The following is a 13,416-nucleotide window of genomic DNA, read 5'->3' on the forward strand; positions in this document are numbered from 1 at the left end:
CGCCCCGGATAGTGATTTTGGCACACATCCCAAGTTATTCCTTGGGGTCAAATTAGCCTATAACAGTTGCGTTATCCTCTCCTAAATTATGTTCATATATGTCTAAGCCGGGCGGCACGGTGGTGTAGTGGTTAGCGCTGTCGCCTCACAGCAAGAAGGTCCTGGGTTCGAGCCCCGTGGCCGGCGAGGGCCTTTCTGTGTGGAGTTTGCATGTTCTCCCCGTGTCCGCGTGGGTTTCCTCCGGGTGCTCCGGTTTCCCCCACAGTCCAAAGACATGCAGGTTAGGTTAACTGGTGACTCTAAATTGACCGTAGGTGTGAATGTGAATGGTAGTCTGTGTCTATGTGTCAGCCCTGTGATGACCTGGCGACTTGTCCAGGGTGTACCCCGCCTTTTGCCCGTAGTCAGCTGGGATAGGCTCCAGCTTGCCTGTGACCCTGTAGAAGGATAAAGCGGCTAGAGATGATGAGATGAGATGAGATATGTCTAAGCCAGGTCCTAGACTATAGTGGGTGCCCCCCCCCCCCCCCCTTTTTTTTTTTTTGGAAAGTGCTTCACAGGGTATCTGGTTAAGCTCTTTATTGGGACTGAGATTAACATTAACAAAAACATCCTTAATAGCGGCCTAATATTTAAATTAGGCTGCTCATCTGTTCATAATTTGAGAAATTGAACCGTTTGAATATATCGCAGGCAGATATAAACAAAAATATTAACTGCATCAGCAGGATTTTAAAAACCTGAAATGGTCACCACATGTTACATCCATCTCTGGGAAAGCAAGTAAAGTCTTGGGTATGATAAAGAGGAACTTTTGGAACTGTTCTCAGGATGTTAAAGGAGAACTGAAGTCATTTTTAAACTTGCTTTATTTCTTAATTAACGTGTTATTCGTTTATGTTTTCGGTTTTAGTAACCTTATATCGTGACTCGTATTGGCAACTAATTGCAATTAAATATTATACTTATCGGCCTATTCGGTTTTTAGCCATGCTGAATTTAGTTCGTTTGGTTCACGGCAGGCGTCGCTTATCCACGCGATCTTCACGAGACTTGTGTGAGACTTCGAAACGTCAGGTGTCAGTCAGGTGTCAGTGCCGCCATTTTGAAAACTGTTTTCCAAACGAAATATTGCACAAAAACGAGTTTAAATGATGATTACTTCCTACTTTTTTCAAACTTTCCTGATTGCTATCAAAACAAACAAAACTTCCGGCTTGATTACATCAACATTCGAAAGAGGGCGCGCGCGTCTTTTGGTAACGTTGGCGGATGTCGGTCACTTTGATTTCCGCTGTACGTTTTATTTCCATCCTACGATGTCTCACACAGGTCTCAACGAATCTCGTTTACGGCCATTGCTTTGACATATGGACTGATATATTACAGAGCATATTTCAAACACTCATAACTTGCTATAGCAGCGACAAAATAGCGATCAAAAACGCATTCCTATATTTAATAAAATGAGAAATAGAATGTTGATGATATAAAATTTGCCTTCAGTTCCCCTTTAAGGAAACTTCATACATGGTTTTGGTTCATCCAAAGTTGGAACAGGGACTCGAGTATTACAAGCCTGCCTCTGGGGTTTTCTACTGTTTTCTGGTGGTTCACATTTAGTAAAAACCTTCAGGTTTAGTCCAGATACAGATAATGGCACTGCCCAACACTCATACATACATCATACTGACACTGTAGAAACCGAGCCAACTTTCCGTTGCTAACTTGATGGTAATGTGCTTTAAGGAAGAATGTGCCCAGTATCAGATTGGAAAACATCTCAAATCTGATTTGATGCAATATTTCTGATACATATGTTCAGTATCGAAGTGGTACACCAAGCTTGCAGAAACTGAATGCCGAATGAATTTTCCGATCTCATATTGTAAAAATTGCTCTCGTCATATCGAGAAGAATAAAATGATGTGCAGTAGAATTACTTTACTGGGTCACACATTCTTATGAGAAGTCTTCCTGAACGCATTATTTAAACATGTCAGTATTTCAGTAATTCTTGTTTTTTGGGGTTTTTTTTTTGGAAAGAAAGCCTGAGGTCACATAATCTCCTCAACATCATCTTTCCCACAGCAGTCAGCAGTCTGGACATCCATCCAACTCCCTTGCTAGACTGATTCCGTTCTGATTTGGTTGTTTTTTTCTTCTCTTTCCCAGGGTTCCTTGCGGAGGGAATTCCCCCAGAGCTTGGGTGATGTGTGTTATGCGTGCAAGAAGCGGGTGTACGTGGTGGAGCGCTTGAGTGCCGAGGGGCTGTTCTTCCACAGAGAGTGTTTCCGCTGTGATACCTGTAGCGCTCCTTTATGTCAGGGTGGACAGGCTTTCGACTCGGAACAGGGTACGCTGACACATTGTTAGTATGTTACTGCTTTTGGCTTTTTTAGTGCCAGACGTACACGCCTTTTTCCTGACGCTCTCTATAAAGTGGTTCTTTTTCCTGTCACAGGAAAGCTGTACTGCAAGCTCCATTTCTCTCAGCGTAAATGTGCTGTAAAGCGTGGCAGGATCTTGGAGCCACAGATGGTAAACGTTCACCATATTATTTGCCATAATGCTTTGCTCTTATACAGTGCTTTGCAAAAGTATTCATCCCCCTTGGTGATTGTCCTGTTAGCACCATTTGGGTTACACAACATGCCTACCACTTTAAGGGGGCAAATAGTTTTTTTTTTCTTTTTAAATTGTGATGCAAACAATAATTAAGATGAAAAAACCAGAAATCTGGAGTGTGCATAGGTATTCATCCCCCAAAGTCAATACTTTGTAGAGCCACCTTTTGCTGCAATTACAGCTGCAAGTCTCTTGGGGTCTGTCTCTATTAGCTTAGCACATCTAGCCACTGGGATTGTTGCCCATTCCTCAAGGCAAAACTGCTCCAACTCCTTCAAGTTAGTTGGGTTGCGTTGGTGTAGAGCAATCTTCAAGTTATGCCACAGATTCTCAATTGGATTGAGGTCTGGGCTTTGACTAGGCCATTCCAAGACATTTAAATGTTTCCCTTTAAACCACTCCAGTGTAGCTTTAGCAGTATGTTTCGGGTCGTTGTCCTGCTGGAACGTGAATCTTCGTCTCAGTCTCAAACCTCTGGCCGACTCAGATTTTCCTCCAGAATTGCCCTGTATTTAGTGCCATCCATCTTTCCTTCAATCCTGACCAGCTTTTCTGTCCCTGAAGATGAAAAATATCCCCACAGCATGATGCTGCCACCACCATGCTTCACTGTCGGAATGGTGTTCTCAGGGTGTTGGGTTTGTGTCACACATGGCATTTCCCATGATGGCCAAAAAGTTCAATTTTAGTCTCATTTGACCAGAGAATCTTCTTCCATGTGTTTGGGGAGTCTGTCACATGCTGTTGGGCAAACTCCAAATGTGCTTTCTTATTTTTTTCTTTAAGCAATGGCTTTTTTCTGACCACTCTTCCATAAAGCCCCGCTCTGTGGAGTGTACGGCTTAAAGTGGTCCTATGGACAGATACTCCCATCTCTGCTGTGGATCTCTGCAGCTCCTTCAGTGTTATCTTTGGTGTCTTTGTTGCACCTCGGATTAATGTTGCTTGTTTAGTCCTGTTGCGGAGTCAGGGTCCTTCCAGAACTGATTGATTTATGCAGACATCATATGACGAATCATGTGACACTTTGATTGCACACAGGTGGATCTTAATCAGTGTGACTTATGAAGTGAATTGGTTGGCGCAGCTCTTATTTGGGGGTTTCATACGAAAGGGGCTGAATACCTCTGCACACTCCAGAGTTCTGTTTTTTTCATCTTAATTGTTGTTTGTGTCACAATAAAAAACAATGTGCGCCTTTAAAGTGGTAGGCATGTTGTGTAAATCAAACGGTGCTAACCCTCCAAAAATCCATTTTAATTCCAGCTTGTAATGCGACAAAACACCAAGGGGGATGAATACTTTTGCAAGCCACTGTACATGTTCAATTCATCTTGATGGCATTTTACATTACCTTTCTCTGTTCCTCAGCCATCTGAGAGCACCGCACAGATAAGTGCGTCTCCGAGTTCAGACGAGAGTGACAGCACCTCTGCGCAGTCTCCAGGTACTTTGCCCTCTGTGCTGAGGAGAAGCCTGCTCTGGCCGCTGCACGTGAGCCGGGCTGTGTGTGCCACGCCCCGTCGTGTTTCTAACTGGCTGGGTGGGAAGGTTCAGGCTCTGGGCCAGCACTTCAGGGAAAACGCAGATGACTACACCATGCTGTACGAGCTGCTGAGCGTGGGCTTGCCCCTACTCGTGGCACTCCACGAAATCCTGCTGCAGATGCATGCCGAGACCGGACCTCTCAACCTGCAGCTCCTGCAGCAGTGGCTCGAGCAGCACCTGGGCCACGGGTTCTTCACATAGGGTTAAAGTTTTTATTATTTACCTCCCGTTATTGAAAATAAATGTTCCAGCACTCTGAAAACTGATGGTTAGCTGAGAATACGAATATTTTTGACTAGAAGGTGAACCTTTTGTTCACCTGACATGCTGTATGAACTTCGAGATGACTGCTGCTCATAAATTTCCTTTTCCTGAAAGCTGGGAATTGAACAGTTGGTCTTGGAGCAATTTCTTTGCCGTTCTCATGTTACAAAAGTTCTCAGAATGTTCGAAAAAGGAAGGGCAAAAGGGAAAAATTTGAAAACTGAACTTAAAGCACTTTAATGAGTGAGCTGCCTGGGATTGTGCCCATGTAGGATTGGGAGCAATGTTTTCTGCATGATTTGTACAATAACTGAATCTAAAATGATTGTGCATGTGCATCTGTGTGTGTGTGTCCATGTGTGTTTGTTTGCTGCAAGTTTTTACTGACAGAAAACTGAACTGAATCTGCCTTTGCTTTCGTGCAATGAACCTGCCAAACCAAACAGGGTGTTCTCATCTGAACCATCCTCACATTCCACTTACTGATACTGAATGTTTACACATTTCATCATGAGATTCAAACGTCTGGTAGATACACTTTTCTCTCTTAATGCCTCTTGCTTCTAATTAATGGTTTGTCAATTTCAAGTTATTTTCCACAGTCCACTGCTGAATAGCCAGCAAGTGGCTTAGTGGTTAGCGTGTCCGCCTCTCGATCAGGAGATCGCGAGTTCTACTCGTGGTCAGGTCATACCATCATAAAAATTGTGCCTACTGCCATCTGGCAAGGCACGCTGCAATACAGATGCGGGTGGGGAGTCAAACTCTTACAGTTACCAGAGGACTAGCCCCCCACTATAACCCTAGCTATGTAATATAGGCGAGAGGCCGAGGGCTACGAAACGGAGATTGGCGCTGCCAAACGTGCCATAAAGAATGGTGTGGGAAGGACTATGACTGCTGAATATAATGAAAAAAAAAACTAAACACAGATGGCATGGTTGAGTGTTTTTTTTTGTTGTTGTTGTTTTGTTTTTTGTACATCACAGACACAGAACTGTGATGTGCTCACATACCAGTGCCATCTTTCATTAGCTAACTTTGACTTTTATAGGCTAGAGGAAATTCAGTGTATACACAGTAGACGCACAGATTTAGAGTGTGGCTCGTGGCATGCTCAAAATTGCACATAGTCAAACCTGAAGCGGCACATACTGTACATGTTTTTAGAGACGGATCTTTTTCATCATTGCAATATATCAGGGGTGTCGAACTTCCTCAGTTAGGTTTTCCAATATTCTGGCGAGTCTGTAACCTCAGATCAGTTTTCAGCTGACTGAAGTGGAACCTGATCTGGTCTTCTGCGCTTGTAGCGCATCTGCATAAAGATTCAACATGTTCTGAGATGCTTTTCTGCTCACCACGGTTGTAAAGTGTAGTTATTGGCTCATCCGACCAACAAACGATGAACTTGTACCATCACGTGTCGTCTGTTGTTCGTCCAGCGGCGTCCACGTTGCATGAAAATCACTTCTTCTCTCTCAATTCTTCACTGATTTTTATTCTTTTTGGCAGGAAGGTACCGTAGGTCTGCCTGGGGTGCATATGGCTTCTCCCCAAATTTGCATAATTGCAATTAGTAATGAAGATATGGAGTAATTAAGTCCTAACGAGCAGTTTCCACACAAATCGCTTTCTCAATTCTTCACCGATTTTGATTCTTTCTGGCAAGAAGGTAGGGGTACCTAGAGTCCATATAACTTCTACTCACTCCGGCCTCGTCTAGTCCAAAAGGAACGCTCTAAAGTGGGCCACCTTGCACAGTTCTACTCTCAAATATTTGAGCTGGGCTGGTTGAAAGTAGGACTCTGCACAAGGTGGCCCACTTTAGATCGTTCCTTCTGGACTTGACGGGGCCAAAGTGAGCGACGCCATCATTGACGGTCTCATTTGACTTACTGTAGACTTCAGGTCAGGACAAACTGGTTCTGGTTATCCTCCTCTGACTTCTCTGTCATCAACAAAACATTTCCATCCAAAGATCTGCCACGTAGAGGATTCTTTTGCTGCTGTTTTTTTTTTTTTTTGCCCCATTCTGTTTACATGCCACAGATTGTTGTGCATGAAAATCCCAGGAAATCAAATGCTCAAATCAGATCATCACGCTACTCAAAAATCACTGAAGCTCTTGTATGTGTTACAACCTGGAACTGAATTGGGTTGACATGTTTTGAGCAGAGAAATGCTCAAGAAGAATCTTGCTAACAAGGAATTACATATGGTTGACACCCCTGCATGATATAGTGTTAATGGACTGTTTTGTGTATGCAGTCTGAACGCACTGAACATTTTACAACTCTGTAGACCTGTTTTCTATGAAGATTTGTATTTTTATACACTGGAGGGTATATATATAGTTTGTACTGTTCCGTTATGTACCTTTCTCTTATTTGTTTCGTGTTTAATTTCAAGGCATTGAAACGAAACGCGCAGAAAGTGCATGTTATTAACCTCACACTGTGTGGCATTTATAACCGAATTTGATCTGCTTATTCATATTCCATGTTTCTTCTCTTTCCTGTTATTCACTTGTAGTCTTTCTCGACCTGTCTGCTGTGTCCACACCTGACATGCTCTGAGTCACTGACAGACTCAAGGTGATCACCCACACGCTTCCACGATGGTGTGTCTAGAAAGCATGACGGCATGCACACATGCACTGCATAAAAGAAATCACGTGCATGGTAAACGTATCTGAGCTACATCAGCTCGTAACAGCTCATTTCCTGTCTGCAGGGGTTGTTTATTCTGAGTATCATTGTTTGCACAGCAGCTACGGTGATGTGTTTTGGATCTGCATTTGATGTGTCATTGCTGGGAAAGGCATGCCTTTAAGACACGGCACTCCCTTTCAGCTTTTGGACATTACTCGAGGTTGTGACTAAGAGGAATGTTCTTCCTGTGTTTTTCCACAGAGCATCTTCACTACATCTTTTATTTATCCTTGTTTCTCAGGCTGCTCTGATTAACGAAACCCATCAACAGATCCTTCGTGCCTCTGCAGATGTTTAATCAGAATAGCACCTTTTACCTGACATGTTGCAAAACTGTATTAAGGAAAAAAAAAATTATTTTTTTTTTTTTGCTTTATTTATGCCAAGCCATATGAATTTAATAAATGAGATAAGCAACTTGAAATTTCTCTTCATTTATAAATCCACATGGAACTGTTACAGGAAAAAAAAAAAAAAACAACCACCACCATCATGTGAAAATGTTTTCTTGTGCCTATTGTGAAGAAAAAAATGAATAGAAATTAATACCATAATTGGAAATGAATGCATGTAGATATGAGCGTACTTCAAAAAGTTCTCAGCCTCGCCCAGAAAACATCACAGGAGAAAGACTGTTCTTTCAGCATGGGCTCCTTTAACTTCAGTGCATTTGGCCTACTGATGTTCAAGCTTCGCTATGACTTCGCGGAAGGTGGTCACATCTTGAGCCTCCAGATCCTCATCAACAGCATGGATGACTTCATCCTCACTCTGAAAATGGCGACCACACAAGTACAAGTGGGATTTCATTTTTCGAAACAGATAGAAGTCAGACGGTGCCGGGTTGGGTGAGTAAGGTGCATGGGGCAACAGTTCAAAGCCACATTTGGCTGTTTCTGCCCCGCCACCTGTGCTGTGTGGATGGGCGCATCGTCCTGGAGCAACAGCACGCCAGCTCGAAGCTTTCCTCTCCTTTTTTCTTTGATTGCTTCTTTCATTTGAGTTTTTGGGGCCACTGATATAAGGCTTTTTATTCTATCCACATTTACTGGATATGAGCAATCACACGCTCTGATTGGCTACTCTACTACTAGGCTATCAGCTCATATACCGTAAGTAGAGAAAAACAAAATGGTGGCGCGTGTTGCTGAACCAACTGAAGATGAAATAAAAACCCCCAAAAATACAAAAAAAAACCCACAACAAAATATGGAATAAAAGTATTTCATGGTAAGAACGTATCTTTTTTATTTTTCAAGAAATAAAAACGATTTTATTTCTTTTTTCACAAACTGCTACTGTCATGTCACCTGTTTGTTTACATTCTAAGCGGAAATGATTTTGTTGGACGTTTTGTATAAAGTTTTTATTTATCAAATTTTCTAAAAATTGAATTGAATTGAATGCCTTTACTGTCATTGCACAGCTGTACAACGAAATTTCAGTGCAACTCCTCAAGTGGTACATTCAATATAAAAATAAAGTCTAATATAAAATAAGTGTCATATAAAATCTAAAAAATATATTTAAAAAATAAAAGATATAAAATTAAAAAACAGCACACATTTTAAATTTAAAAAAGGCTAATATAAAAAAAAGTGCAGTATAAATATAAAACCGCACACATCACATGCAGCAGACATCAACATAAAACAACAAGTTAATAAATAGATGGGCAAGTATATTGCACAGTCCAGAAAATATTGCACATAATTCAACTAAGAGTTGCGTTCTTTTATGGCACTTGGATAAAAACTGTTCGTGAGTCTGGAGGTGCGGGCCTGTATGGACCTATTTCTTAAAATCCAGTGAATGTGGATAGAATAAAACAGTTATTCCACTCAATCTACGTGCCTTGTTAGCTATCAGCTCATGTACGACTTGATTTCATGGAATAACTGTTAAATAGTATACAGTTGTGCCCCGAAATTGGAGTTACGCCCCTTGATTCCATATGAGGCTGAGAATTTTTTTTTTCGAAGTACCCTCGTATGATTATACCAGGTTGGTACACAAGTGAACTCTTATTATTCTTTCCATTGCAAGATGCAGATATTTTGTTTTTCAGCTGAAGAGTATGTGAGAGTGACCTCGATCTGGAGTGCTTTGACGTCATTCACAGTACTGGTATGGCCGGGAACGCTGAGTGGACCAGGAAGAGATTTGTCTTCTGTAGTTGGTAACATGCTCAACCTCACAACCCTTACAATATCTCCATGCGTCCTTCTTAGAGTTTTTTCAGTTTAGAAAGCTCTGGAGTGTCCACACGGGTTTCAGATAAAGCTTCACATTCATGTGCATCTTTATTCAGCTCTTGATCAGTATCGCTCTGCTAAGAAAATTAACTCCTTTGCGCTAATCTCTTTACTAGAAATAAAATCAAGGCAATCAAATAATCACCACTTAGGGGCAGTGGTGCACTTACCTGTTACTGGTTAGAAGGTTGAGGGTTCAAGCCCTAGCACTAGAGCAAGGCTTTTAACCCATTCTGCTCCAGGGGTGCTGTATCATGGCCTACCCTGTGCTCTGACCCTAACTTCCTAACAAGCTGGGATATGCACAGAAAAGAATTTCACTGTGCTGTAATGTATATGTGACAAAATAAAGGCTTCCCTTCATCTTAGTTTTTATTTTTTCCACACAGATTTTTTTAAATGAATTAGTAGGTTTTTATAAGCGTTCCAACTTAGAATTAACAAGTAGTCGCTGAAGGTGAAATGAATATCGGTGATTATTATACATACAGGACACTTTTTCCATGGAATAAAAACACGTGTTCGATTCCCTTCTAGCGGGTTTCATTCATATGGTTCGACAGCATGCAATATTGTTAGCATATCTCTTATCCTACGTGTATTACGTCACTACCCAATGGAGAATGAGCGCTGAATATGGCTTATGATATTGCATGGTTGTCAAGACAACATGACGTCACACATCGGAGCTGATGCGAATATTCAACGGGTTTTCTGCTGCGCATGCGCACAATCATTTCTTTGTCCACCAGGAAAGAAAAAGACCTGTTGAACACCCGAAAGGCTACCAAAACTTCATTAGATATTCTTCACACATATTTCATCTCATCTCATTATCTCTAGCCGCTTTATCCCTCTACAGGGTCGCAGGCAAGCTGGAGCCTATCCCAGCTGACTACGGGCGAAAGGCGGGGTACACCCTGGACAAGTCGCCAGGTCATCACAGGGCTGACACATAGACACAGACAACCATTCACACCTACGGTCAATTTAGAGTCACCAGTTAACCTAACCTGCATGTCTTTGGACTGTGGGGGAAACCGGAGCACCCGGAGGAAACCCACGCGGACACGGGGAGAACATGCAAACTCCGCACAGAAAGGCCCTCGCCGGCCCCGGGGCTCGAACCCAGGACCTTCTTGCTGTGAGGCGACAGCGCTAACCACTACACCACCGTGCCGCCTCTTCACACATATTTACAAGAGAAAAACATACCAACGGACATCAAAAAACTGGAAAAGAGACACGTTGGAGACGTAAAACTTCCACTCTAGTGAGTGACTGTGACAATTTGTAAACAAACATGGCCACCAGGTTTGCTTCCTTAAAAACAGAAGATTTTGAGAGAATTTTGGCTGCCAGGTCACTCCGTTGTGTGTACTTGTCAATGTTGATTTTAAAAGTAACTAAGTAAATTACATAGGGAAATGAATATTTAAGTCTGAGTGAAAAATACTGTCATGAGTGAGTGTGGAAGAAGAGTCTGGAGACAGAAACCTTAGTTTCTTGGTCGTTAGCCTGTGATGCTTGCTTTCGATAGCACTGGCTTGATCGCTTTATTAACATTCACAAACACTACTGATGAACGCTACACCGGCTGGAAGGTGACTTCACTGCTGCGCTGATGGCGCTGACTTGCAGGTAAGCTTACGTTGGCCTTTGAGAATGCTGATATGAAGAGTGTGTGTATGTATAATAATAATATGGGCTGGCTTTTTTCATGGTACATCAGATATATTCCATTCAGCTAGCATGATATTGAACGAGTCGAAGACGCACGTGCGATTTTCTGTCATCACCTCCGTATTTATACTACATACGAGTAATACCCCCCTTACCCCTAAACATCCCCACTGGTCTCCCTTCATGCCCCCCACTCTCCCAACTGGAAAACCAGTAATACTGGAAGAACAATTATGCTACATTTGTCAAATAAATTACATTCACTTAATGCCCTGTTAATCTTAGAAGAGTCTGAGTCTTATGTCTTTTGTCTTAAGTGCATTCAGTGAAGTACTGATTATCTCCAACGCTGAACGTCTCATCTCATCTCATTATCTCTAGCCGCTTTATCCTGTTCTACAGGGTCGCAGGCGAGCTGGAGCCTATCCCAGCTGACTACGGGCGAAAGGCGGGGTACACCCTGGACAAGTCGCCAGGTCATCACAGGGCTGACACATAGACACAGACAACCATTCACACTCACATTCACACCTACGGTCAATTTAGAGTCACCAGTTAACCTAACCTGCATGTCTTTGGACTGTGGGGGAAACCGGAGCACCCGGAGGAAACCCACGCGGACACAGGGAGAACATGCAAACTCCACACAGAAAGGCCCTCGCCGGCCACGGGGCTCGAACCCGGACCTTCTTGCTGTGAGGCGACAGCGCTGAACATATTTTAATTTTATGAAGAATTAAAATGTATTAGTCCCTTTTTCCACAGTCCAAGAGTTTTCTGTATATCTCTAAAGAGGTATAGTGTACACTACCGTTCAAAAGTTTGGGGTCACCCAGACAATTTTGTGTTTTCCATGAAAAGTCACACTTTTATTTACCACCATAAGTTGTAAAATGAATAGAAAATATAGTCAAGACATTTTTCTGGCCATTTTGAGCATTTAATCGACCCCACAAATGTGATGCTCCAGAAACTTAATCTGCTCAAAGGAAGGTCAGTTTTATAGCTTCTCTAAAGAGCTCAACTGTTTTCAGCTGTGCTAACATGATTGTACAAGGGTTTTCTAATCATCCATTAACCTTCTGAGGCAATGAGCAAACACATTGTACCATTAGAACACTGGAGTGAGAGTTGCTGGAAATGGGCCTCTATACACCTATGGAGATATTGCACCAAAAACCACACATTTGCAGCTAGAATAGTCATTTACCACATTAGCAATGTATAGAGTGGATTTCTGATTAGTTTAAAGTGATCTTCATTGAAAAGAACAGTGCTTTTCTTTCAAAAATAAGGACATTTCAAAGTGACCCCAAACTTTTGAACGTTAGTGTATGTGTTTTGTTTTTTAAATAAAGTCCTCTACTCACTTGTGAGTCTCAATTCAGAAAGTTCCCAAAGTTGTGTTTCAGAGCCAGAGCTTAGGACTGAACACAGAAAGGTCTGTATTTGTACTGTATGCATTCTGAGTTTCAAAACAGCCAGCTTTGGTGAACCTGTGCTAAAAATCACTGATTATAACTTTAACATACTTGATTCAGAGTGTTAGCTAGTATGAATCTTGTGACACGATGATGTCATGCAGTTAGTTCTCTTCTACTACAGCAACTGGCCAACAATAGAGGCTTTGCACTGTCACATGACCCCCCCCCCCCCCCCCCCCCCCCCCCCCATAGCGGCGGTAACTATGCCACCATGACAGGAGGCATGTTTGTAGTGCTTCATTCAGCCGAGTTAGTTGTTATTGATCAGTATGGAAAGGTTTTGCTGCGTTTTTGGACGTGCAAATCATTTTCAACAAAACAAAGACATCAGATTTTTTAATTTACCAAAAATAATTCATCATCGGGGGGAAAAAATAGAGATATTTCTAAACGTAGAAGGGAAAATGGGGAAAAAACATTCAGCGGGACTACCCTGTGGTATGCTCACTTCATTTCCACAGAGGTAACACGAAAAGGTGCTCATTCTTATACAGTGAAGTGAACATGAGCAACACAGCGGCTCGGCATCGCCTAACCTTCACCAAGACTTAAAAAGTGCCCATGTTGGGGACCCATGCTTGTACGTGTGTTTGGGACCCAGTCATTATGGGAAACACCGGATGCTGATTTGAGTGCAATCAGCATGTTGTGTTCACAGAGACTTTGTAAAGTATTCTGTCAGGTATGCAGCGGTAGACAGATGTAAGTGCAGGAAGAGTGTTTATTAGCAGGCGTGATATTTACAAAAACGCCACACAAGCGAAACCGAAAGCAGAGTCAGAAACATGGCTAGAAACAAACATGACCCTGATAATGCTAATACTTCACAAAGCCTCTGTG

The 13,416-nt window shown here is 42.3% G+C and overlaps 1 protein-coding gene across 4 annotated transcripts in view; it reads left to right on the plus strand.

Annotated features, from left to right (window-relative positions):
• The window catches only part of mical2a (microtubule associated monooxygenase, calponin and LIM domain containing 2a), a 138,443-nt gene extending 129,076 nt beyond the window's left edge, over positions 1-9,367 (plus strand). For 2 of the 4 annotated variants that reach the window (XM_060940956.1, XM_060940957.1), the window contains exons 17-19: positions 2,176-2,356; positions 2,465-2,541; positions 4,000-7,564. In XM_060940956.1, the coding sequence (XP_060796939.1) occupies positions 2,176-2,356; positions 2,465-2,541; positions 4,000-4,377 (636 nt within the window). In that variant the 3' untranslated portion in view covers positions 4,378-7,564. Of the gene's footprint in view, positions 1-2,175; positions 2,372-2,464; positions 2,542-3,999; positions 7,565-9,222 lie in introns of those variants that run through there. The other 2 variants (XM_060940958.1, XM_060940960.1) reach the window with 2 other exon arrangements.
• Positions 9,368-13,416: the final 4,049 nt, after the last annotated feature.

This window comes from Neoarius graeffei, chromosome 15 (genome assembly GCF_027579695.1).
Source record: "Neoarius graeffei isolate fNeoGra1 chromosome 15, fNeoGra1.pri, whole genome shotgun sequence".
In the NCBI taxonomy this organism is placed as follows: domain Eukaryota; kingdom Metazoa; phylum Chordata; class Actinopteri; order Siluriformes; family Ariidae; genus Neoarius; species Neoarius graeffei.